Source organism: Chinchilla lanigera, unplaced genomic scaffold (genome assembly GCF_000276665.1).
Source record: "Chinchilla lanigera isolate Chin_1 unplaced genomic scaffold, ChiLan1.0 scaffold00116, whole genome shotgun sequence".
Taxonomy (NCBI): Eukaryota; Metazoa; Chordata; class Mammalia; order Rodentia; family Chinchillidae; genus Chinchilla; species Chinchilla lanigera.
In genome coordinates this window covers 1,411,914-1,436,333 of record NW_004955517.1, presented here as the reverse complement: position 1 = coordinate 1,436,333, position 24,420 = coordinate 1,411,914, and the positions used below count along the sequence as shown (strand labels likewise).

The 24,420-nt window shown below is 54.5% G+C and overlaps 1 protein-coding gene and 1 long non-coding RNA gene across 3 annotated transcripts in view; one reads left to right on the top strand and one right to left on the bottom strand.

Annotated features, from left to right (window-relative positions):
* Adamts9 (ADAM metallopeptidase with thrombospondin type 1 motif, 9) overlaps positions 1-24,420 on the bottom strand; it is a gene marked incomplete in the record, with an annotated part of 141,149 nt that overhangs the window by 7,375 nt on the left and 109,354 nt on the right. The window contains 8 exon segments of the mRNA XM_013506939.1: positions 4,322-4,413; positions 5,949-6,082; positions 6,172-6,266; positions 7,151-7,245; positions 7,426-7,558; positions 9,011-9,205; positions 14,366-14,536; positions 22,588-22,761. Of these exon segments, the coding sequence (XP_013362393.1) occupies positions 4,322-4,413; positions 5,949-6,082; positions 6,172-6,266; positions 7,151-7,245; positions 7,426-7,558; positions 9,011-9,205; positions 14,366-14,536; positions 22,588-22,761 (1,089 nt within the window).
* LOC102015436 lies at positions 7-3,493 on the top strand. 2 transcript variants are annotated; one of them, XR_001231818.1, is made up of 3 exons: positions 7-928; positions 2,632-2,794; positions 2,956-3,493. It is a non-coding gene; the product is annotated as an uncharacterized LOC102015436 (long non-coding RNA). The 2 variants fall into 2 exon arrangements; XR_001231817.1 differs by having other exon boundaries at positions 7-1,074.

The window sequence follows — 24,420 nt, the reverse complement described above, 5'->3', positions numbered from 1 at the left end:
AACCCGCAGATCGCCACCCGAACCCGCAGTCACCCAAACCCGCAGATCGCCACCCGAACCCTCAGATCGTCACCCGAACCCGCAGATCGCCACTCGAACCCGCAGATGGTCACCCGGCCCTGCCGATCGCCACCCGGCCTCCCCTGTCCTAACGTTCCCGGCCCGCTCGGGCGCTGCTGCAGTCGAGGACCCAGCGCCCCGCTCTCAGCAGCGCCCGGCCCGCACGAGGCCGAGCCCCGCGCACCCCACGGACGTGTGCGCTGCGGGGCCGGGTCCCGAACACCGAGTGGGCACACGCGGGTCTCTCCCGCCCACCCCACGCGGGTGACCTCGCCCTCACGGCAGGGTGGGCAGCGTCTCGGGCGTCACAGGGGTGCAGCGCAGGGGTCACCGCGGCCTCTGCCAGGGCGACCAGGGGTGTGGGCCAGGGCACTGGTCGCAGGACAGCCGCCCACGGCGCCCACGGCCACAGCGCTGCAGCGGAGCCGGGAGGCCCGACTCACCCGTGCCGGGGGCCTGGACGAGCCAGCGAGGTCCCTGCACCCCGCAAGTGGGCCTGACAGGCCTCGCGGTGACAGGAGGCGCGGACAAAGGCCCGGCCTCTCACTGCCAGGCAGGGTAGGAGACCTGCACGTTCTTTTCCAGGCAGCACACAGACGCGTGAGTGGCCCTCCGCGGGCGCCGCAATGAGCCCCACCGCCACCCTCAGGCGCGGGCCGCCGCTGCCATCGTCCCCGCCGCCACACGCAGAGGGCGGGCCCCCCGTCCCCCAGGGCCCGGCGGGCTCTCTGACTCCATCGCGTTCAGGGAACGGGCTGCGCAGCTGCGCGGTTATGGGCTCCGAGGCCGTCTTCGGATGGGCGATCAGGCCGTGTCCTCCTACGGACTGTCACATCTGCTGCGGACCAGTACTGCTGCCTCCCTGAGGGTGAGTGGGGCTCACAGGTGACAAGAGCGGTGGAAAGGCCCAGCTCGCAGGTGAAAGGGGTTTCCCAGGCCTACTGCCTTGCAGAAGAGAGAAACTGAAAACATTTGAACGAGGCTGGAGTCCCAGTGCTGTGGTCTTCCTCAAAGGTACGGCTTTAAAATTCCAGCTTCCCTGTCTCCTCTTACTTATCCTGCATCTCTTCTACCTGCCTCACCACCCTTCACAGTCCCAGCTCCCTCAGCGCCCACACGCCTGTCTTTCCTCCTTCCCATCCTGCCAGCGTCAGGGTGCCTGTGTCACTCGCTTGGAGGGAGCGGGGACGCAGTGTTGGCTCCAGGGTCAGAGGTGAGCGGGTCCAGAGCCCTGACCTGGCATCTGTGCTGACCGTGCGCCAGCGCCACCCAGAGGGTGCCCCGTGTCTGAGCGGACCCCGCAGAGTCCCTCTCGGCTGGGCGGCCAACCCCTCTTCCAGGCAGACTGCCCTCCTGCCTGCCCTGGCCCGGGAGCCATCGGCACCTCCAGCAGCGGCCCGGCTCCTAGCTGATTTTAGCTTTCTAAAAGCGGACGGTCACCAGAGGAGCAAAGACATAATGTGCCTTCCAGCTCCGTCCTGGACGTTTCTGCCCCAAAGTCCTTATCCTCAGTGTCTAGAAGGCATCAGAGTTGTAGCCAGATTTGCTGCACATTTAAAAGAGGGAAAGTAACTCAGAGTTATGCATACCCTAGACTAGTGATGGCGAACCTACGGCACACATGCCTCAGCAGGCTGTTTGTATCATTGAAAACTCTAAAGGGTTCACCATCGTTGCTCTAGATGGTCTGGGGAGGTTTCCGAGAGGTGTGCTTGGGGTCTGGGGACATAGCTCAGAGGCACAGCACCTGCCTGACAAGCACAAGGTCCTGAGTTCGATTCCCATTACCAGAAAAGAAGAGGTGTGCTTGGATCGAAGAGCAATCTGTTCTCTGCTTGGACAGGAGTTGATAGCGTAGAAATCTGGCCTGGCAAAAGAGTTAGAGTCCCTGTCCGCCATCTTATGAATATGGCTCTTGGGATCAAATCCAGCCTCTGCTGAGCACCAGCTGTGTGGATCTGGGCAAGACACCCAGACTCCATGCCTGCCCTTTCCTCACTGCATGGGGTGTGGTGGGGGTGAAACGCTGTCTCCCAAGAGCACAGGAAATGCTCAGTAAACGGGAGCTATCAGTCCCAGCACCTACAATAACAAGACTATTTCTGTGATAAGAACCTCCCCCAAGGCTGTCTGCCAAAGTAGTGCTCTCAGGAGCTCACCCTTACTGAGAAATAAACCCCCAAGCCACAGCACTGGGTCAGGAGAAAGAGAACGACTCTCAAACGCAGCACTCTCACTTTGATTTCTGTGCAACTGTCAGGTCAAAGGACACTTTCTCCACGTCAAAGCATATGCTAGGGCCGTGCTTCCTTCCCAACCTTTTCCTGGAAAACTCGCGTCTTCCATCTGTCCTGCTGGTGCTTAGTAAACGTCTAAGGAGCTGAGACCTAAGGGACGCAGCATGGTTCGAAGAACTGGCTGTGGCGGGGGGCGGTGCAAATTAGCTTCTCACGGGCTTCAGGCTTCCCCACTTGGGCATCACTGCACTGTCAGCATTTAGCAAATCAATCAGTTCATTTGTTTCTGCATTATTAAAATAAATGAATGCAAATTACCTTTCATTTCCTTAAGCTTCCCAACGGATGTGCTTAGAAAAACAAGAAAATCCTGAGACAGTGAAGAAGGCAGGACAGCGCCAACCTAGGAGCCATGGGAATGCAGCCCACACTGATGGGAGTTTGAAACCATCAGCTCCTCCGAAGAAACCTGCACTTCAAAGGTTTCCAGTTCCTGGGTGAGAGGAAAGGCCTTCTACCACTGTGCCCTTTGTTTATTTTCTTTCACCCCTGAAGGCTTCCTTTTCACCTCTCTAAAATGTTTAGCAATGCTTTTCTAAAGCTTGGGGCTGGGAAAACAGTTCACTAAAAGAATACTCATGTGTTTGTCTCTGACCAGGCTCTGAGGTTGAGGGTGAATCCATCTGCCTCCCCAGAGAGAGTGCCTGGGATTCTGAGTACAGAATCATCAGTCCCAGTCCAGACTTCAGAACGCGCAGGCGAAGTGGGGAATTCCTAGCTCTGAGATGAACAACAGCTTTGTGAAGACCTCCAGACAACCAAAGAAGAAGCCGGGGCCAAGTTCTGCCTACAGTGAGCACATTCGGCGTGTTTAGCCTGTATTCCAAGCTCTCCCAAGTTCGGAAGTTTCTTGCAAAGATCTCTACCTTCTCTGCAGAATTAGCCTGGCGGGATGCTTCTAGCATGCTTCAGAAGCCACACTCAAGAGGCCAGAAAGTGCAGAACTGCTGGAAAGAGCAAAACCTGCCCGAGGGCCATCCAGTGGCAGACGGAACACTGCAGATTGCTGGAGCTGAAGCAGGACTTCCACACCGAGCCACGCGCCTCAGTGCTAAGACACCTAGGATGTATTATTATGTCACGGTTTACTGTTCATGCGTCACTCTCCCAGTGAGCAATAAATTCCTCGGGCTCCACGCACAGGAGAAACGTGCTGATTTGCGAAGACCAGTCTAGAGGCGCTAGGACTAAGGAGTCAGACCAAACCTGTGCAAGTCTCGCAGATTTGGGGCTCTCCAGGCCCAACATTTATTTCTTTAAAACAAATCACCAATTCACCCTGCTAATATTTTTAAAAGTCTTTCCAACTTTTTTTCTATGTACAGGAGCAGGAGGTGTAGGTCAGTCCTACGGTATGTGTTTAGCATGCATGAGGCCCTGGGTTCAATCCCTGCACCACAAAACAAACAAAAACAACCTCTGAACACAGAGATGGGGTCGCACTGCTTGTGTGCTCTGCGTCTTATTTTTGCCACCTGATCCTACTCTGTATCGTGCCGTATTCAGAAGTTTCAGTGGCTGGTGGTGGGGTGAGTGGGCCACTTGTGCTGGCTTTTCAAGTCAGCGGGGTACCTGTCTTCCCAACTCTAGCTGGTGACAGCGTATTGGGAGCTCGAGCTCAATCAGAGACACTGTAGGTAGACCGTGGAAGTCAGCAAATGCGACAAAGCAGCAGTCAGAGTTGTCGGAGGGTCAGTCGTTAAGTCTTTGCCTGCGTGCTGCGGTCACTTCACTGCCTTAGGAGCCAGTTTGTGAAGCCACGCCCTTGCCACGCAACATTTGTTCCCAAGCTTTTACCATTTGATGCGTTTCATCGAAAGCAGGCGCAGGCATGCAGCTGTGCTCCCTTAGGAACCGCTCCACGGGTGCAGTCACCGGATTCCACGGTGAGCCCCCATGCGCGCGTGGCTGTCCCAGCTACCTCCCCAGGGACAGACCTCGTAAGGGGCCGGGGAAGGACGTACCTGGGGGCACTTGGCAGCGCTGTAGCAGTCCCCGGCGGTGGCAAAAGGGACAGGATGTCCTTCACTTGTCCTTGCAAACTGTAAGTCCGTAGCTGTGGGTGGGGAAAGGGTTAAGGCAGAGGAGGAAAAGGCAAGGAAAGGACAGAATACTCACAGGGGATGGAGGAGAAACAGGAGGAATCAGAAGACACGGGGGAGAAAGGAACAATTTGAAGTTCTGGTGAGCAAGTGGATCCAGATGTGTGATTACATTTCCCTCACTGTATCTGTGGCTCTGGGAGCTCCCTTCTCTGGGTTGTATCAGCACTGCCTCCTCACAGTTTGGAAGCCAGAAGGGGGCTGGTGTGTCTTTGGAATCAATTCCTACATAAATAAATACGCGAATTGCCTCCCTTAAGTGAGGTGTAATTGGATGACCGTGGGCCTCCTGCTACACAGTGTCCTGGGCTTAGGGTGGGGGCAGGGAGCCAGGGAAGCTACTTGACAGTCCCTGAAGTCCATCTCTCCTCCTGCGGCCTAGGCACTATTACTGCCAAGATGTGGAGCATTTAGAAGCCACATCTTGAAATTATTAATGGCAGTTTCTCCAGTTTGGGGTGAGCATGAAGTCTGGGGAAAAAAAGCCAGTGAGAACGATGCTGACCCGGAGCTCCTGGCTTTAACCCTCCTGTGAGGAGCCCTGTGATGCGGACTGCTGGCCCTGAGACCTGCAAGGCTGTCTCCCGGCTGGGCTGGGCTGGGCGGCGGGGGCCTTGATCCTCCCGCAGTGACTTCGGCGGCGACCCTGCCATGCTGCAAGCAGGGGCACTTCCCTGCCCACCAGCAGGGCTGAGCCAGGGTTGAGGCGGCGTTTTTCTAAGTGGACAACCGCAGGCCCTCCGCCTTTCACCCTAATCAGCCTCGCTGAGGGCAATTAAAGTATCTTGGTGCAAAGCAAGTTCAAGCTACCTTGAGAGGAAAACAGCCTTAATGAGGAAAAATTAATTATTCGTTATTTCTGTTTTTCTTCTATTCAGGGAACACGCTCAGATAGTTTAGCTGCCTGTAACTGCTCCTGTGATTAATGTCCCCAGCAGACACGCGGAGTTCCGCAGTGCAAAAGCAGCCCCGTGTAGGCTCGCTGGAGAGGGAGCTCTGGGCCCCATTTTTCTTCTGTAATCGACAGTCAGATAAAATTAGTTTTCTCCCAAAGCGCGTGGCACTGTGAGGGCCGAGGGGGGCCTGCTCTGCGAATTGCTTAGCTGCAGGGTTTCCTGTCCGTGCTTTCCCTGTCCTAGAAACCTCCGCTTCCATCTGTGCTCTCCCTCCCTGGCTGACACCCTCGCCTGGCTCACCCTTCTGGGCCTTAAGGTCCGAGTGTCACTGTCGCGTTTTCTGGGTGCTGTACTGACTCCACACTGCAGTGACGTCTTCTGCCACCCACCTGCACGAGCAGAGGCAGCACCTGCCCTGTGCCGGGCACTGACAGTGCTGGGGACACCACGGTGGACTCGAGGTCAGGGCCCCGCCTGCGAGGGCCACCACAGGACCTGAGCTCCTCCCCTGCCCCTCTTTGCACCCTCACACCTTGGCCCTGGCCAGGTGCAGAGCACAGGTGCTGACTGAGCGGAGACAGGGAGGAACTCACTTATGATCTGCATGCTGCTCAGGTCTATCCTGATTCTCTGGAAGCTGGAAAACCCAGCTGCTGTGTAATCCTTCCGACACTGGCAGTCGTCGTGACGGCTTCCGTTGTAGGGACATTCCGTTGGATTGTGCAACCTGAGTTTCGGAGAGAACGTCTGATAAAGATGGGGACATTTTCCTAGGAATCTCTGGACACCCCAGCTCTCCTGAGCCTGGTCTCCTACCTGTGCCCGTACACCTCGGAGAAATTCTCAGAGTCACCGTGAATGAGCGTCACATACTCCTTGGGGCGGTTGGACTGCATCCCTGCACAGAATATCTGAAAGGCAGACCAGAAGCCACTGAGGAAGAGTGCCTCGGGAGTGAGGCACAGGGTCTAGGGCGTTCCCAAAGTAACAACTGGTAGCTGACATTCTGTAGAGGGCCACCTGGGCCACTTTCCTCAGAAGAAGAGCAATTATCTCCATTTTGGCTAAACCTGGACGTACTTCCATGTACTGATATGTACAGAGCTGGCTAGGACTTCTTATCCCTTCGACTGGCCTGAAGCAGTGCAAATCAGTCCAGCGAGGTGCTGATGTATGGTCTTTGAAGCACAGCGACAGGGCAGCATTGCCCTGCCCCGTAGCTCCCAAATGAACAGGTGTGAGCTGGGCAGGATGGAGAGCCATGCTCCAGCGCCCCACGCTGGGACTGAGCTTCCGGATAAGAGGCTGTGACTTCCCAGGGCATAGAAGATGACACATCAGAGCTGAAGACTGACCTCAAAACACTGGATACTACCTCAGTTGTGTTATACCGATTACCCCTTCTGCATATCCTCTCTCTGCACATTGCAGAGGTGCTGTCAGGCCCTTACCTAGCCCAGGCCCTTACCTAGCCCAGTTCACAGCACTCATCTACCTCCCCCCGTTCTCACAGTCACTCAGCCTCAAGCCACTCCCTTCTTCACAAACGAATAAAACCCAGGTTCAGCCTTGGACCCACACCTCCGTTCTGGTTACCCATCAGCGTAAGTGGACTTGGGACCCTTGCCTCCCCATGACTACAAATATGCCTTGGTGTCTTTGTCCTCACCTTGGGTTGCACTGGAAGTGGTAGACTGGAATTAATTTGCTAGAATTCCAGTAACTTTTCCATGGGATGACAAATATAAACTTCCTGGGCCACAGCGAGGACCAGGAAGGGCTTGCTATAACTCACCTTTAGGAGCTTTCCTCTAACGATCAGGAAATATTCACCATCTTCACTGGCCCCACCGAGGTCACGGACTTCCTTGCAGCTCTGAGGCAACTCACCTGTAAGATGCCGACCACAACAGCAGGGAGTGGCTTACACTGTTCACACTAAAACGTTTTAGCGAAGGCGAGGATTTCTTTAACAGCAGTGCTACATGTGCAAAGATGGCAGGCAAATAAATGAACAAAGAAATGCAGCTCTTCGAGCTAAACGCAGATGGCTTCGGTTGGGTAACTTACAGTTGTAAGTACTGTGGCAGGTTTTTCTCTCTTCTGGTTTCAGGTCAGGGGGACATAAGTGGCTGGGTTGGTCCTCGTTGGTTAAACACTGCACGGACCTGTGCATCACTCCGACACCGCAAGACACGGAGCACTGCGAGGCAAGGCGAGATCAGCATGCAGCCCTGGGCTCACGGAGAGGGCGACAGCGCTGACCCCACGCTGCTGACAGCACAGAGCTGGCATCAGGGAGCGCTCGCCATGGGCCAGCCTGAGCCACGCTTGACTTGTGTGTACATAAACACACAGACATACAAAAGAAGGTGCACAATGTACATGTCCAAAGTTACATGTATGTATATGTATGTATAGACATATAGACACATGACAGGGTCAAAATAGTCAAATATTTTAAGATGTGTTACTGTGGAAGACACACTGCCACTAATCCCCCTCAAAATCTTTCCCCTCCATTCTCAGGCACACTTATTTCATCAGCCTTGCTGCTTTCTGAAGTGGTCCTGGGAGTCTGTACAAGGTGTGGTAACAGCATGGTGAACGCGGGGGCCCGGGGCCGTGCACAGAAGCAGGCTTGTAAAACGTCACGCTGTGTCCTCGTCCACTTGTTCACTGGATCTGACACTGTGCAACTTCTGTCTCTTCAGCAGAGTCAGAATGCCCACGAAATCAGTGTAGGACACCGAAGCAACCTTGGTAGTTCAACAATACGCATGAGAGAAGACTCCAGCATGGCTTCAGAGAGCGCAAGAACGCTGGCCTAAGTGTGTCTGAAACCAGGGGTGGGTTCCGAGGGGGATTCACGGGAAGGTATCTTTTACTATAATACATTTTTTAAAACTTTAAACTTTCACTCTATTTTTCTATCATACCGCATAACAATTTTTTTCCACTCAAGCTGCACCGTGCTCCGCTGAGGCAGAACTATCACTCTCTTATTTTACATCTATAACATATCTAGAAGACCGATGCTAAAGTGTTAAGGAATTTGCTCAAGGTCGTGACAGAGCAGAAGCCACACCTTAATAACTTTCACCTGCTGCTCACTGCTCACTGTCCAAGACTGAGACCTCAGAGCCCAAAGCCAGGGGCTGGGGCAGTTTTCTGGGGCAGACCCACTTTGAGTTATTCTGTCTTGTTGTCCCCCGAATTCAGAGACATTCTCCCAACACGGTACAGTGAGAATCTGCAGGCTCCTTAACAATAGAAGCAGTAAAAACTCACCCTGTGCACGTCTTACTAAGTGGTAGATTCTCAATGCTTTTACAAGTTGAGGCAAAATATCTGTAATGCATCATCCGGCCTTGTGCCTCAAGTGCCGTCTGCGTATTAGCTCACTGAGTTCCACAGCGCACATTTTGTAGATGAGGACCCTGGGACAGAAAGGTTCTGCACCTTGCCCTGGGCCTTCCCTGGAGGTGTGGACGCAGGGGTCAGCTCCAGGCTGCAGCTTTGGAGCCTGCGCTCTGCTCCGGTACTGGGTCACCTGTCCCTTCTCTTCCTGTCACTCGGTCAGTGCTGACGACCACACAGCACTTCTCCTATGAGGCCTGAGCTTTCAAATTTGGTGACTCAGGCATGGACTTACACTGCCCCAGTTGCCAACTCTCCAGGTGGCCGAGACGGGACATTCTGGCAGGTAGCAGGGCAGGACACTGGGGGGCTGTGTGCCCGGACAGTGGACTGTGGCCTGGTAACTGTACTCGTAGTTCTCCTTCCCGGTGTAAATCTCGCTGCAGGAGACCAGCCTTTGTCTGTAGCCCTTGCCGCAGGTCACTGAGCACTGGAAAGGGAGAGACCAGAAGGGTTGGTTCACACAGCTCGGGAAAGACAGACTGGACCGCTGCCCCGTGCGTGCCCGGGCACCTAGGACAGGCAATTGGGCAGCGGCCACCCAGGCTGGCTCTCTCGGTAGAGGCCGCTGGAGCCCTTCTCTGGGTAGGTATTCAGGGCAGCAGGGCATGAGGGGCCCTGGCTATCAGCAGAGTGCTCTTCCAAACCTACAAGGACCAGGGCGGGAGGCCACCAGAGGGCCCGCAGCCAGCCTCGTGCAGCACTCTGAGTGTGGGCCCAGGCACTCAGCTACAGGCGCCCCTGGGGTGGTGTCCCTCCCCTCCTTCTCCTTCTCTGTTGGGGTATTTGCTCTTGTTGTTCTTTTGTTATTTACTTATTTATTTTTGGTACCGGTCGTCGAACTCAGAACCTCGTGCTTGCCAGGCAGGCGCCGTGCAGCTGAGCTGTATCCCCGGCCCCCTGTTTTTGTTTTATTTTTGCAAAGCAAACAAAATTTATTCAGTGTGAAGGCCTGCTTTTCACTGTGATGGTACGGCGCTTCGGTGCTTTGCTAGGATGTCTTTTTTGTATAAAAGCTCAGTGCACATTAGTCACCCATTGCAGTGGCTTTGTCTCGTCCACGGCCCCGTCTCGTAAATACTTTGGTTTGTTGGCCCCCCACCCCTCGCCCTCACTCCAGTCCTCTTCCTCCTTCTGTCCTGTCATTTCTCCCTTTTAAAAAATTCCACATGGGGAAAATATGCGACATCTGACCTTTTGATTCGGGCTCATTTTGCTTCACGTGATGTGCCCCACCTCCACCCCTTTTCTGCAGACGACAGGACCTCTCTTCCGTATGGTTGAAGGGTGCTCCGCTGTGTGTATGTGCCACGTTTTCCTCATCCCTTCGTCTGCTGCCGGGTCGCCATTCCCATAGCTCAGCTGCTGTGATCCGTGTTGCAGTCCGTGTGGGTGGGGGTACAAGTATCACTACAACATGCTGTTTAATTCTTTGGGGAATACATCCAAGAGTGGCTGGCTGGGCCAACTGGGACCTCTCTTTTCAGTGTTTGAGGCACCTCCACGCCAACCTCCTCAGTGACGGCACTAATACACACTCCCACCAACAGAGCAGGAGGGTTTCACCCTGCCCCCACCCGCACTCTCACCAGCATTTATTGCTTTTTTATTTTCTTGCTGCCAGCTGTTCTGAAGAGGGTGAGTTGGAATCTCAGCGTAGTTCGGATTTGCATTTCCCTGATGGCCACAGATGGTGAGCATTTTTTTCATACATTATTCTAGATATTAATCCTCTGTCAGAGTGGCTGCTGAAGATTTCTCCCATTCTGTAGGCTGCTTGGCTCTTCCCTTTGCCATGAAGAAACTTTTTAGTTGGACGCAGCCCTGTCTGTTGATTCTCGCTATGTTTTCCTGTGCTGTTGGAGCCTTAATCAGGAGGTCTTTGCCGTGCCTTTGGCTTCAAGTGCTTGCCCTATCTTTTCTTCTGGCAGTTTCAAAGTTTCAGGTCTTAGACTTTGGTCTCTGATCCACTTGGAATTGATTTTTGTACAAAGATCCAGTTCCAGTCTTCTGCGTCAGGGTGTCCCATTTCCCAGTACCACTTAAGGGGGCTGTCTTTTCTCCTATACATGTATGTATATGTATGTATATATATGTATGTATATGTATGTATGCGGCCCTCTGTCCAGAGTCAGAGGGCTGAGGCTATGTGGGCTTCCTCCGCGTCCTCTGTCCCCCGTAGTGGTCTGCAGGGCTGTGTTTTGGGCTGGCCTAGTATCTTGACCAACCTGTCACTTTTCTGCTTTCCTATCTTGCTCTCTGCCTAAAACACACGGTTTTACCGTGACTATACATCACTTAAAAATATTTAACCAACACAGGAAGAGAAGAAACATGTATCTCACTGCTCTATTCTGTGATGGGACATTGAATGAGTTATTGATAAAACTTTTACCATATGTCCCACTTCCCTATCAAAGTATTTTCTGTTTCTATTTAAAAATAAAACTGAGTTATGAAACTACATAATTCATGTAGTTATGGTAAGTCATTAACTCATCCCTGAGTAAAATTGGGGTGCACGTGTGCATCCTCCAGACCCCAAGGTCTTCAGGGAGGGCCAGGCGAGCTCCCAGAAGCAGCACCCTGTGTGTTACGCGTGTCCTGGGACAAGGGACCACAGCTTTCCTCAGTCCTCAAGGGGGTTAGAAGCCCATGTCCACCTGTCCCTGACCTCTCCTGGCCCACTGTTTTAAGCTCCGTGGTTTTCCTCTCCTGTGACACTGCCAAGGAGAAGCTTTGCCTTGACGAAGTCCTAGAGGCAGGAGGGAACACGCTGAGCCCGAGGCGTGCAGAGCAGCTCCAGGCTTCCTCTCCAGCTGGCTCAAGCCCTGGAAATGCAGCGCGGACATTTCTTCCTTCTTTGGCCGCTGCTGTTCAAATGCCAGAAGGCCCGGCTGACGCCAGGCCAAGGAAGTGCAGGCCGGCTCAGTGCCCCTGCGTGGACAGATGCCAACAAGCTGCCTACCCCTGCCGTGGTGTCCCGTGGGGCCTGGCCCAGCACGCGTACGTGCTGACGTCAGACAGAACTGACTTCAGCGAGTGGTATGTTTGAGACGCCAGGTGCCAAGACCTTGACCCTGATCCACGGGAGCAAAAGCAATCCTCTGGCCATTTATGTGGGGGACACTGTGGGGGAGGGCATCTGCTGATGCAACTGAGCCCCAAATATGGTCCGCTTGACTCAGGGGCCTCCCCATCTCTGCAAAGCAGCTGGAAAGGACAGACTGTCCTGGAAAGAACAGACTGTCCCAGCTGGCCACTGTGGGAACGTGCAGTCACTACCTGCGACCTCCTCCCGCCGTTTCCCACTCAGACCAAGAGTGTGAGCAGCTCCTCCCTGGGAGGCGAGCGCAGATAACAGAGTCTGGGTCTTACGTGCCTGATTGTGCGTGAGCTTTGTGTACTCTTCATCTTAAAGTAGAAGCAGAGCAAAGTGAAAGAGCTGGCAGGTGAGGGCCAAGCTCCACCGTGCCCTTTCGGCCTCCGTGGCACACACGCGTCCCCAGTGACACAGGCCTCTCCGTCTGGCCCAGGCCTCTGCAGACGCAGGCCACCCAGAGCTCTCCACAGCAGCGCAGGCCCGGGAAGGAGGCATGCTGGGCTGTGCCACCTGCACTGCAGCCTGTCTGGACCCTGTGCCCACCCCCTGCGCCCACCCCCTGCACCTCGCAGGCTCGCTCCCCTGCAATCTCTGCTTGTGCCAGGCCCTAGTCCTGCCTGCAACCCTCTAGTCTGCCTATGTATTTGCAGGCTGTTTTTCAGTCCTGAGGAGTAAATCCAGGGCGTCGGCATGGAGCAGTATCCCCAGCACCCTGGCCCCCTTTCATTTAGGAGAAGGCGTCTCTTTAAGTTACTAAGTTGCCCAGGCTGGGCTCAAACCTGCCACACTGCTGTCTCAGCCTCTCACAGCGCTGAGATTACCCTCGTGCACCACCACACCTGGTTAAGTTTGCAGATTTTCCAGTCTACAATGCACCTGAAAATCTGTGAAGTATGGGAGTGTTCCTCACAGACACCTTCTGTCTCCTATGTCAGACTGACTTTACATCAAAGCTGGAGGAGCAGCATGGCCCAAGTCGTGAAAGACCAAAACTCCTTCCACATAATGAGCCGCACATGAGAGCCTGGGATGGGGGGCATCAGTCTTGGCTCAGTGGGTGGTGTAGCAACTCCAGCCATGTAGGAATCCAGCCACGGCTGAGAAGGGAATGTCCCCAGGAGGTAAGGGCTGAGGGGACCTGCAGAGGGAAGGCGGGAGTGCAGATGGAGAGCTCTTCCTGGCTAGAGCCAGGGGTGCCTCAAGCAGCAGCCCTGGGAGCCACAGTTAGGGACCATGCCTGATGAGAAGCAGGATGGGCTGAGGGGGGCAAAGAGGAGCCAGGCCCAGGCATCCCCTCCCAGGCCCACGCTGCCCCGGGATCTGGTGGGGACCCCATGTCAGGAGCTGTTCCCACTGCTCCCCAGCACCCATGTGGCCCCAGCTGCAGGCCTCTTTCCCAGTGGTCTGATCAGGGCCCCCTTCACCCTTTAAACGCCCACGGTGCTACCCGAGGTGCACTGTGGGGCGGGAGGCTCCCGGTCTCAGCCCCCTGCACATCAGGCAGGCATTCGTCTGTCCACAGGGCCAGCCCTGCGTACTGCAGGAGGCTTAGCAGCGTCCCTGGCTCCACCCACAAGGCGCTCCTCCCATACCTCAGCCCTCGGGTGATAACTCCCATCCCTGGAGGTTGCTAAACATCCCCTGGAGAATAAAATTACTGGCACAGACTACAGGATGGAGAGCCGCGGCTAAAACAGACTTTAGGGCAGTTTTAAGACAGACACATCTGACACCCGCAGACACACCAGCTAGAACGAATACTCCCATTAAAGGGGCAGCTCTGCACTGTACAGCTTTGGCAAGACCCCATGGTAACCAGCACCTTCCTGAACTCATCAGCACCTTTCCCGCGAACCCAGCCACTTCCCTTCTGAATCTCTGCGTTTGGGTAAAGGACGACTGTTTTTGGTATGACGCATCTTTTAGTTGTTGAAAATTTGGTAGTTTGAAAATAAGACAATCATGCTATCATTGCCTTTGTTCAATTAATAATGAAAGGTACCCAGGCGGGCACAGGGAAGATGTGAGAAAAAGAGACACCTGAGGTTCTTTGGGTGGGGCAAAGGCGGTTAAGTGGGCAACGGCATCTGGCTCACCAGTAGTGTTTGGTTTTGCCTGCAGTGTTTTAAACAGAAAATCAGGGCCACGTTTTCAAGCTAGGAAAGTCCTGGTTCTCTCCTGAGGGACCGGGCTGGGACCCGCACTTCTGCCTGGCCGCTGCGGGGCAGGAAGAGCCTACGCCCCCTGGGCAGCAAGTGCTGTTGGTCCCCGCCCCCGCTCCTCCCTGTCCGCTCCGACACCCAGACGCTTTCTTGACTTCCCCTGCCCGGCACCCAGCGGCGCCCATGAATGCCCAGCTCCCGTGGTAAGCCCACCCTTATCGTGCAGGCCGGACCAGGCAGGACGGGCAGGAGGTCTGGGCCCCGCCCCAGCTGCTGCCTTCCGGCGGCTCACCTGAAGAGGAACAGACGCGCGCCCGGGACCTACCTCCGACCACTCTCCCGTGATCCAGACGTACTCGCAAGGCTGCGCGCTGCAGCTCTCGCGGTCCGGGGGCCGCGGGCTGGCGCTGCAGAGACTGCTGTGCACCTCGGCCTGATCCTCGTCCACGCACAGCACGAGGCGCAGCCGGGAGCCCTCGCCGCAGGTCTTGGAGCACTGCAGAGGAAAAGCCGGAGATGGGAGCCGGCCCGTTCGCGGGGGGCCGCCAGCGTGCGACCGCCTGTCCACGGGCCTCCGGGACGGCGGCACCAGGCAGGGGCTGGCAGAGAGGGCCTCGCTTCACCCAGCCACCGCCGCGGGGAGTCTTCCGGATGTGGCTGGCTGGATGAAGCGCAGAAAGCACGGGCGGGTGAGTCTTAAATACGGAAGGACCTTCAGGCCTGTGGATGCCACATTCGCCCAGAGTATTAAGTTATATTAACTAAATTAAATTAATTACATTAAATTAAAACAAAACATAGGGTCTAGCTGGGCATGGTGGCACATGCCTGTAACCCCAGCACCTTGGGAAGCTGAAGCAGGAGGACTGCAAGTTTGAGCCCAGTTTGGGCAACTTAGTGAGATCTTATCTCCAAATAAATGAAAAAGGGCTGGGGATGTAGCTCAATGTGAAGCCCCAGGTTGAGTCCCCAGTACCACACACACACACACACACACACACACACACACACACACACACACGCACATAACCCGTGGTTACCAGAGTGGCGTACCTCTAGTGCCAGGAGCACCAGCCCATGTGCAGACATCCATCACCCTCACAGCACAGAGCTCGACTGGGCTCTGCAGGCTCTAGTCACCCCCAGGAGGACGAAGGACAAGTTTTCCTCTCATAGAGCAGCCCCTCTCCAACAGGAAGGGAGAGGGTTTCTGGGGCCACCAGCCTGTCCTCCGGTCTGCAGTCTCCCAGCAGCTGCTCACCGCCTTCACTCCCAGGGCCACGACGTGGGTGGGTCCCAAGGGGCAGAGTGAAGGTGAGCAGCGAGTCCTGTGTTCTCAGACAGAGGCTCACATGTGCGCCCCAGGGATGGCGAGGAGACTTCGGAACCACCGCGAGCTGCATTTCTCACCTGCAGAGACCGGGACTTTGAGAGCCTCGGTAAAGTGCCCCTGGTCACGCGTGTTTATTCCCGTGAGCCGCGAGAGGACAGAGGGCAAGCGGGCAGCTGCTGCACTCCAGGATGACCGCTCTGCTGCCTCAGAGTCCTTGTACTATTTCCTCTCACCAACAGCAAACCCCACTTAGCAGTGCGACCTTCCTGCTCTGTGCGGAGGTCAGGAGGCTGGTGGACCGCAGAGCTCCGCTCACCCGGGCTCAGGGGCTTTGGGTTTTCCTGCAGTAAGCTCGAAAGCACTGTGAGAAAGTACTGTTTCTGTTTTTCCAATGAAAAAATGAGTTAGCTGCTGAACGTTAGCAACCAAATAAAAAGTTACTCTGTGATGTGCAGATATCTGCAGGAGAGATACTTCATGCTACCTCACTGCCCAGAGAGAAAGTAATTCCTCAGACTCCAAAGATAACCAAGTAGTGAGACCCGGACTGGGTTCCCCAGGTCCCTGCTCCTGGTCACTCACCACTGGCTGCGCTCTGGGTCAATGAGTAACCACCCAGGGCAGAAACGCCACGACTCCCGAAGGATTTCTGCTCGCTGGGTGTTTTCTCCCTCAGCCTTGGAGAATGGTTAACTACCAGAAGAATTATTTTGCCAGCAGTAGGAAGGAACCTGGGAAAACTTAGCTCAAATGTAGCTTTCTGGAAAATTATAAGTTAAACTAGGTTTGCAAGTATCTTACCCCATGCTTTGAGAGTAGCTAACAGCAGCTCTGAAAATCACATGGCCGGTGCTTTCTCCCGGAATCTGACATCCTAAGCAGGCCGTGTGGGCTGAACAACCAGAGAACAGACCCAGGAACTCACCCTCCCTGCCCCTTGTGATTTATGACTCTTTCCCCAGTCCCGGAATATGATCCAGAGTGTTCTGGAAAATGGTCAAGATTGCAGTAGTCTCATTTTAATTTCCAAACGGTTTCCTCAGATGACATTATGCCTCTTAGAGAAAAACCTCACCAAATATGTAAGTCACACACGGCCTCCATGAATTTTTGTACACACTGTGACTCAAGATGTAAATAACCCCGGTGCTGGCCTGACGTACGCAGCATGCCCTGCGTCCTTCAAACATGCTGAAATTAATGGGGGTGAGGAGGAATGATTTCCCAAATTTGAGGATAAAGAGGATCTAAAAGAAACTCTGAAGGTACGATTTTATTCACCATGGTAGGCTGGCCACAGGGTGGTGGTCTAAAAAGGGTCATTTAATATAATAGGTAGAAATCATCTTCCCTTAAAGATTGTAATCAAGTTGCTTTACGCTTTCAAGTATATCTTTTGGTGCAGTTTCCTAACTATGAGGGAAAGAAAATCACTTGATACAGGCTCTGTCTGTTAAGGTTGCTGATTTTCTCCAAGGATGAGTTTGTCATTTTTAGTTCAGCTTGCCCCTGCTGGACAGTCTGTTGATGGACAAGTCCCAGAACCCAACCGGGAACTGGACAACGCAGGGTCCCATGTGCTGTGTTCGTTTTATGTCATAAGGGACACCAGCAAGGACAACTCATTCTTTTGTTTTTAGCTTTTGCTTTAAATTTTAAGCAAAAACCCCCAGGACTTAAATTACTACTGGAGTCTATTCAGAAAGTTCATTTTAAAGTCAGGTATGTGGAGTTTGGGCATTCCTGCTCCCAAATACCACACTTCTCATGGATAAAGGAGGCAGAGACGTTTCATTTCAGCCAATATTTAGGCTGGGCCCAGTTCTGTGCTGGGGCCTGGGCAGCAGCCAACTTCACTCCCTGTGGTGACGGGGTGGGGGGGGCAGCCTCTCTCAGCTCAGGGTCCCAAGGGTCATTCGGCTGCTCACTGGGGACCCCGGGGTTTGACACCCAGGACGGTGGTGCACAGCGGTGCAGGCAGCCGTGGGTTCCCTGAGAGTGACACAGTAAGGAATCACCGGGGAAGAAGAGGCGTCTTCCTCCTGGAGGAAGGAGGGTGGGGGGTCCCCGGGGTGCTGAAGGGCGGCTCAGGCAGCAGCGGGAGGAGCTGGGAGATGAGTTTTGGTGGGGGAGGGGCTGGAGGCAAGAAGTGCCCACATTTGGGGTCCCGCAGATCATGTGATCTGAGGTTTGGAGTTTCAAGAGCATTCCTAATACCTAGCACCTGGCACTTTGGAAGAGTGATCAACATAAATTTTTGGAGAAGTTAATGAGGAAATGAATAATAAAGGGTGAATATCTTGCCCTGTGTGCACGTCTAACTCTGGTCATTCCCCCACGGTAAACTTCATGAAAATCTTTTCAGGCAACCAGCCAAGGACCTGCTGTTCACTTCTAATTTTTCTGTGCTACGGAGACAACTTGGGACTCATTCCACAGCTGATTCCGATAAAAATCCCCCAGCTACACACACGTACGAGAGAGGCCCGAGTCCCTGCGCCCGGCCACACAGCCCCAGGGCGAGTGGCGTGCGTGGACAGGCCGAGCCAGGGCAGCGTGTCCGTGGCCCCGTGACAGGAAAACACGGCAGCCGCTGCGGCACCGACAGCGCGCCCGGGTCCGGGAGACACTTCGGATGTCACACCCTAAGAGGCGGAGCAGCGGGCGGGGTCTGTGTCCTCCCCGGGAACCCTCCCGTCCCTCCTTCCGCTCCGTCACCTTCTGTCCCTTCAATCATTCGCACACTACTTGTTCAAAGGCAGACGTGTGCCCCACGCTGGAGCAAATCCTGGTGCCCAGACGCCCTCCCTGGACCAGCCGCTAACAGCGACACGGGAAGGAGGCAGTGCTGACCCGGGTGCCCATCAGGAGGGCGCAGCGATCACAGGGTGCAGACGGGGCTGCTAGCGGGGAAGCCCCGTCAGCAAAGGCTTCTGACGGGAAGTGACCCCTCACTGGGGCCCCAAAGGACGAAGCCAGGGGGCCACGGTGAGGACAGAGGGTGAGGACAGAGGGTGAGGACAGAGGGTGAGGCCAGAGGGCGGCCTCGAGGTGCAGGGGTGCTGGGAGGGAACCGAGTTCTCTCGTTAAAGACACAGAAACCAACAGAAAACACTTGCAAGACTCGGGAGAGCGGTGCGCAGTGCTGAAGGGCACAACCCTGTGTTCACACCCCGAATCTGACCGAGGGGTGACTGCGGCTGCACGGGAATTTACACAGCAGATGATAACCTTAAGAAGTAAATCCTAGACGAAAACGGTTCTCGAAAGAACTGAAAGCTTTTCGTATTGTTCTCTGGCACCGCCTCATAGCACTGCAATTCTCAAATCAGTAAGACAGCCCCGAGTGGACACAGCACCGGCCTGAAGTCGGCAGCAGTGCAAAGGCCAAGCTGGCGAGGCACTGGCTCCGCAGAACCCTCCCCGGGGGCTGCGGTGCTAAAGAGAAGCGGCATGGGGTGTGGGCAGGCCCGAGGCCGGCGAGGCACCGTGCTGGACCCCCGGCCCAATCCCACTCATCCTCACTGGGACTCAGCGCCGGCCGTGTAATCACCCTCTGCAGACGCAAGGGCTGGAGTCCTGCAATTCACAGCCAGCTCCCGAGCTGGGCGAGCTGGGCAGGCCTGTAAGCCCAGCATTCTGGGAGACTGAGGCAGGAGGCCTGCACTTTTAGTTCAGCCAGGGCAACTTAGTGATTTAAAACAAATAGCAAGCAAGCAAACAAGGGCTGGGACTGGAGCTCAGTGCAAAGGCCGACTCCAAACCCCAGGGCCACACACAGGCATCAGCAGAGCGCCAGGACAAAGCCAGCCTCCCAGGGCTGCACGTCAAGTGGTCTTTCGTTCACAACGTGTCGCGTCCAGGACGTAAACAAGACGAGACGTGACCCTGGACAGAGGCCTCTGCTCCTGCGGTTGCCCCGCCCCACTCATGCAGGCTCCGCCCTGCTGGCATCAAGGCTCTTTCCCGAGGGCGCCAGGTAGAGGCACGGAGGGCATCGGGCCTTCCGGTGGTGGAGCGCACGTTCTGCCCGTGCCCCAGGTGGGCCAACATGGTACTTGCAGACGTTGGGCAGAGCTTGTGGCCCAGCAGAGGGAACGCACTCAACAGCAGTTCTCCACTGCGGGGCCTGAGAGGTCGTGGAGAAGAAATGACCGATCCTCCTGAGGCACAGGGCGACGGGGCCATGTCTGTGAGCACTGAGTGGGTTCCAGAGGCCAGGGTGCTGGGCCCCAGCTCTGGCCTTGTTACGACATGTGTCACCTCAGCCCCCAGTGTGCCCACGTCAAGTGCATCCTGGGCTACGGAAGGGGTTAAGTGAGGGACTTCGCGTAAAAATCACCTGGTGCCTGGCCCACAGCTCTGTAAATTCTTCCTGTCAGTACCAGGGCCACCGAACAGGAGAAGGTGGGGAGGTCCCCTCACATGGAAGTCTATAGGAATGGCACTGCCCGGAGCTGTGCAGTGCACAACCTGTACAGCTGTGAGAGACATCCCTGACCATCAGGCCTTGGGGAGTGCGCAGAACTTGTGCTTTTCAGGGCAGGTGTACTCCATGAAGGAGAGCTAGAAGGACAGTGCACTCCCACAAGGCACACCCGCAAGGTTGCCGAGCCCTGCAGACGAGGAGAGGGGCTTCCTGAGCAGGAGGTGCCCGCACGCCCCGCTCTGCAGGCTCGGCAGCTGCAGCACGCGCTGCGGTCTGGGCTTGAGGCCACTGAGCGGTGTCAGGTGCGCAGAGGGTGGGGAGAGACGAGCAGGGCCGGGCCGGGACTCGGGGGGCCTGGGGTCAGAAGAGGGCCACCAGGTACTGTTTCATCGGACACTTGGGATCCAGAAAGTAAGGACAATTCATAATTACACCAGGGCTGCTCCAGGCGGATGGGACTGCGTCACCCCGTCCCGATCCGGATGGCAGGCCATCCTCCATTAATGACACAGGGTTAGAGAGGCGACACTCTCTGTAAGCCTTGCTGTAGTCAGGGCATTCTGAGCCCTCAGCGGCTGGCCGGCCCGACTCCCTGCTCCTGCCTGGAGCTCACTCTCCCCGTTCGGGGTCAGCCACCCCCGAACCCTGTCCTCTTTCAGCCACCCCATCCTGGGGCCGGCAGAGGCGCTCACCGTGAACCTGCCTCCTGGTTGCTACGAAGCTTTCCTTCGCACGAGAAGGACTAACCTCTGAAACACTCCTTAAATGCAGGGCCTGGGCAGACCACCTCCTAGGTCTGTGCTTCTTGCTCTGTGATGGAGAGCGGAATCGGAGGAAGGACTTAAACAGACCCATCTGCACGGCACATGCAAGACGCGAACTTCTTGGCATGCTCAGTGTGACTGGAGAAGAGGAACTTCCTCAGTGCCTATGTGGCAAGGGTTTTCCGTTCTTCGGGATTAGGAAGGAATTCTAAACGGAGCTTGAGTTCTGGGACCGGCTCCCGCGCGTTGGAAAGCTGGCTCAAGTGCCAGCCGTCAGCTTCAATTCCCTTCTGAATGCCCTCTCGCTTCCCGCTGCTCAGAGCACCACACGGAGGGGGGGGGGCAAGTTTGGCAGGAGATAAAGAGGGAGGGGGAGGGGGGGAAGGGGGAGGGAGGGGGAGGGAGGAGGAGGAAGGGGCAGCTTCGGGCGGGGGATCTGAAACAGGAGTCGGAATGATCCGGGAGCCTCCGCCAAGGGAGGGAGACAGGAAACTCCTCCTCCCTCTTCTGCTGCTTCTGACACTGCCACGCTCAAACCATAACTGACAAGAGGCTCCTCCCTCTGATGGTCTCAGAACGACTCGGTGCAGATGTCGTTGGAGCCCATCCTACAGACGGAGAATCAAGGCTCAGAGAAAGGAAGGGCCCCTGCTCCAGTCACCTGGCTAATGAGAGGCTGAGCTGGGATTTCAGTAGGTCTGTTTATTCCAAGTATCCCGATTCCTAAGAGTGCATGAGTCTCAAGTGCAGTTTACCAGAAAGGTCACTGCTTTAAGCATCCCTCCCTGCCGTCCTCTCATGGAAGTACAGAAATCCAGAAGAAAAACGAAGCAAAAAGACGGAGCAGATATGGACAAAAGGAGATCCCTAAGGAAAGAGACGACTTGGTCAGTGGAATTAATCCATCAGAATGGAGGGGCTGGGGAGGACAGGCTGGGAGCCGGACCCCAGGGGGAAGAGTGCAGGTGGTCAACCTCATGACGGTTTAAGACAACACACTTCGCACTGATTCACTTCTCTCGCTTGCTAGGTATGCACCACTTGGACAGAAGACACAGATTCCCAGAACCTCAGTTATTACATCTGCAAAATGGGATGGTGATGACGAGGATCATACTCCTCATGTCGTCTGCCCAGTGGCTAAAAGAATGAAGTGTGTGACGCTCAGCACAGCAGCAAGTATGGGACAACGGGCCCAGCACTGTCACGCTCACCGTGTCCTGAAAGCCACTCTGCTGTGGGAACGCCTTCTTGTGACTCAGATCTTTGCACGTCAGAGAGCACACACTTGATTCCATCCCAGTGTCAGTGGGAATGGCTTTGCTTGCTACAATGAAACATCCTGTCCTGGAAGCCGAGGCTCCCTCCTGCTAACGGCTTACCTTCCAAGCCAGACTTTGCTCCAGGGATGTTCCGTAGTTTTTCCAGTCAGATATTAACTTGGAGTGGGGGTGAGGGGGTGTGGGGCAACTCTAGTTTATCAGCTGGATAGACTGCATCAACTAAGCAGTTTCTTTAGATTCCCTCATTGTTTAGAATCCTGAGAAATCCTTCACTAATTAATCTGGGTTTCACACGAGTGGCTGGCTTTTTAGCTGACAGCCAAAGTCACAGAAAGGGGAAAAATACAAGGAGGTCCCACTTATAGTCTGTCTTCTGGTGTCCAGACTCATATGGAAGGATCACATCTGGAGCACGGATTTAAAATACCCCTCCCAGCTGCCCTTCCTTCTGCGAAAGTTCTCCGCATGCACGCACAGGGCCCAAATCCCACCTGCAGGTCCTTTCCGTGGCCCTGCTGAATGTCACCCTTCGGGAATACAGCAGACATGGGAAGCACGTCGATGCCGCACCCCCGCCCCCACCAGAGCATGCTCCGGAGCGCCAGCACACCTGCTGGGAAGGAGCTAGCAAGGCCCCTGTGCCCCACGGCCTCGCAGGCTTCCCAGCGGACGGACGTGATGTTGGCCAGGGGGCGGAGCCGCGTGCCCGGCAGGTGTGGGCTTCATGGCCCTACTTACTTCTTGCCACTGCTCTGCCCTCCAAGTGTGCAGCGGGCACGGTGGGGCTTGGCAGGCGCGCTGTGCCTCCGGTCTGGTGACTGGGCTGCACTCGCTGTCTCCGGCTGCTTCCTGTGTTCCGATCTGACAGGACACCCGCCGCTGCTGCACACCTCGGCCGCAGGACACGGAGCACTGAGGAGGCAGAGTTTGTAGGTGGGTGCTGGGGCTCTCTCGCTGGGGGTGGGGGTCACAGAGGAGGGGATACGCTCCTACTTAACCCCAGGACGTCACGGCTCTCACAATTTCTAATTTCCAGTGAAGGGACCCCAGGTAAGGTCTGAAACCTGGCGCTCACTGCTTCTCAGTGGGGCTGGGCGAGGAAGGTAAGCACCGCTGGTGGGCTCTCGAGAGTTAAGGGAGTCTTGGAGGGTAAGGAGCTTGGGAGAGACTGTGATGAACTGTTTAGCACAAGCTGGAAATAATGTTGCCCATGGAAAGAAAATTCTAAACCATGCCTCTCCTAGAGAATGTGAGCGTCGCGAAAACTGGGAGACACAGTACTGTACGATGAATTCCTTGGCAGACTAAAGGTACAACCAAGGAGATTAAACCCCCAAGGATACTGCGGCTGTGTAAGTAGCATTACTTTCTCCAGCCTCTTCCTTTTCTGCTCCTATTTCTGGAGACAGAGTTTTTTTAAACCATGGAATCCACTAAAGTATTTAGGTTTATTTACAACCTCAGATAAAAATACAAAGAATAAAAACCAGCAAGAAAAACTATTTCCTTGGGCTTTTGGTGTTCAGCCCTTGAAAAATGCTATTAGTCATGCTGAAACATTTTGTTGACCAAGTTGTAAAACACCATATTAAATCTTCAATAACTTTCCTCAAAATTAATTTTTTAATGGTTTCCTCGTTGCTGGGTTTCATAATCTCACCTAGGGGCAGGCCTAGAATTACTGTCTTTAATAAGGTTTTAATGTGAGAGAGGAAAGGCAACCTTCAATTAGAAAAAAGAGCACATTATAACACTTAGCTATTAAGAATTATTGCCAAATTTTTGTGATAACAGAGCTCCATTAATTCGTCTGGTTTTAAGAGAGCAAGTTTAGCATACATTAAAGCCGTATTCCTAGGAGGAAGTCTTCTTAAAGAACAGAATGAAGCTCTTTTAACTGAGAAAGACATTCTTGTCCTGTCTGCAGTAGTATTGGGCTCCCCCTGGGGCTAACAGAAACTCCCTATCCAGAAGCGCACCCCAATGGATTCTGCTGGCTTGGAAGCTTTTCTCTAGCTCAGATTTTAAGGAAACAGGTGATACTTCCTGAGGGTGACTTAAGAAATTATATTGCTTCAGATGAGTCTATGCCAGGGGGTGGCTCACGGTTCACATCAAAGCTTAGCGGAAGAGAAGAAAATATTTTGGATCAACATTGCTATATTGTTTGGCTTTAATTATATTAATTGGATTGAATGAGTCTGTGACCCACAAGAAACCAGACTTCCAAAGAGATTATGTCCTGGGTGGAATGGGAGGGTCCCTATTCTCCAGGGACTGCCCTGTCCCCGGAGAGTGGCTATTTGGTGGCCACGAGAGTGTCATGAACAATATTTCTCACTGGCTGCACTGGAAAAACACAGTGAACTGTAGCATGGTAGAGTTACCTCACAAACGACAGAAATGCTCAGACAACATCCACCGTCAACAACAAATGAGCTACCACCACCATTTTGGCTATTGAATTTGGTCTCATAAATACAGGAGTGCATTTCTAGAATAATAACGTCCAAACAGAAATACAAAAGAAAAATAACAGTATTGCAAACAATTTGAGTTTGGAGCTGATAT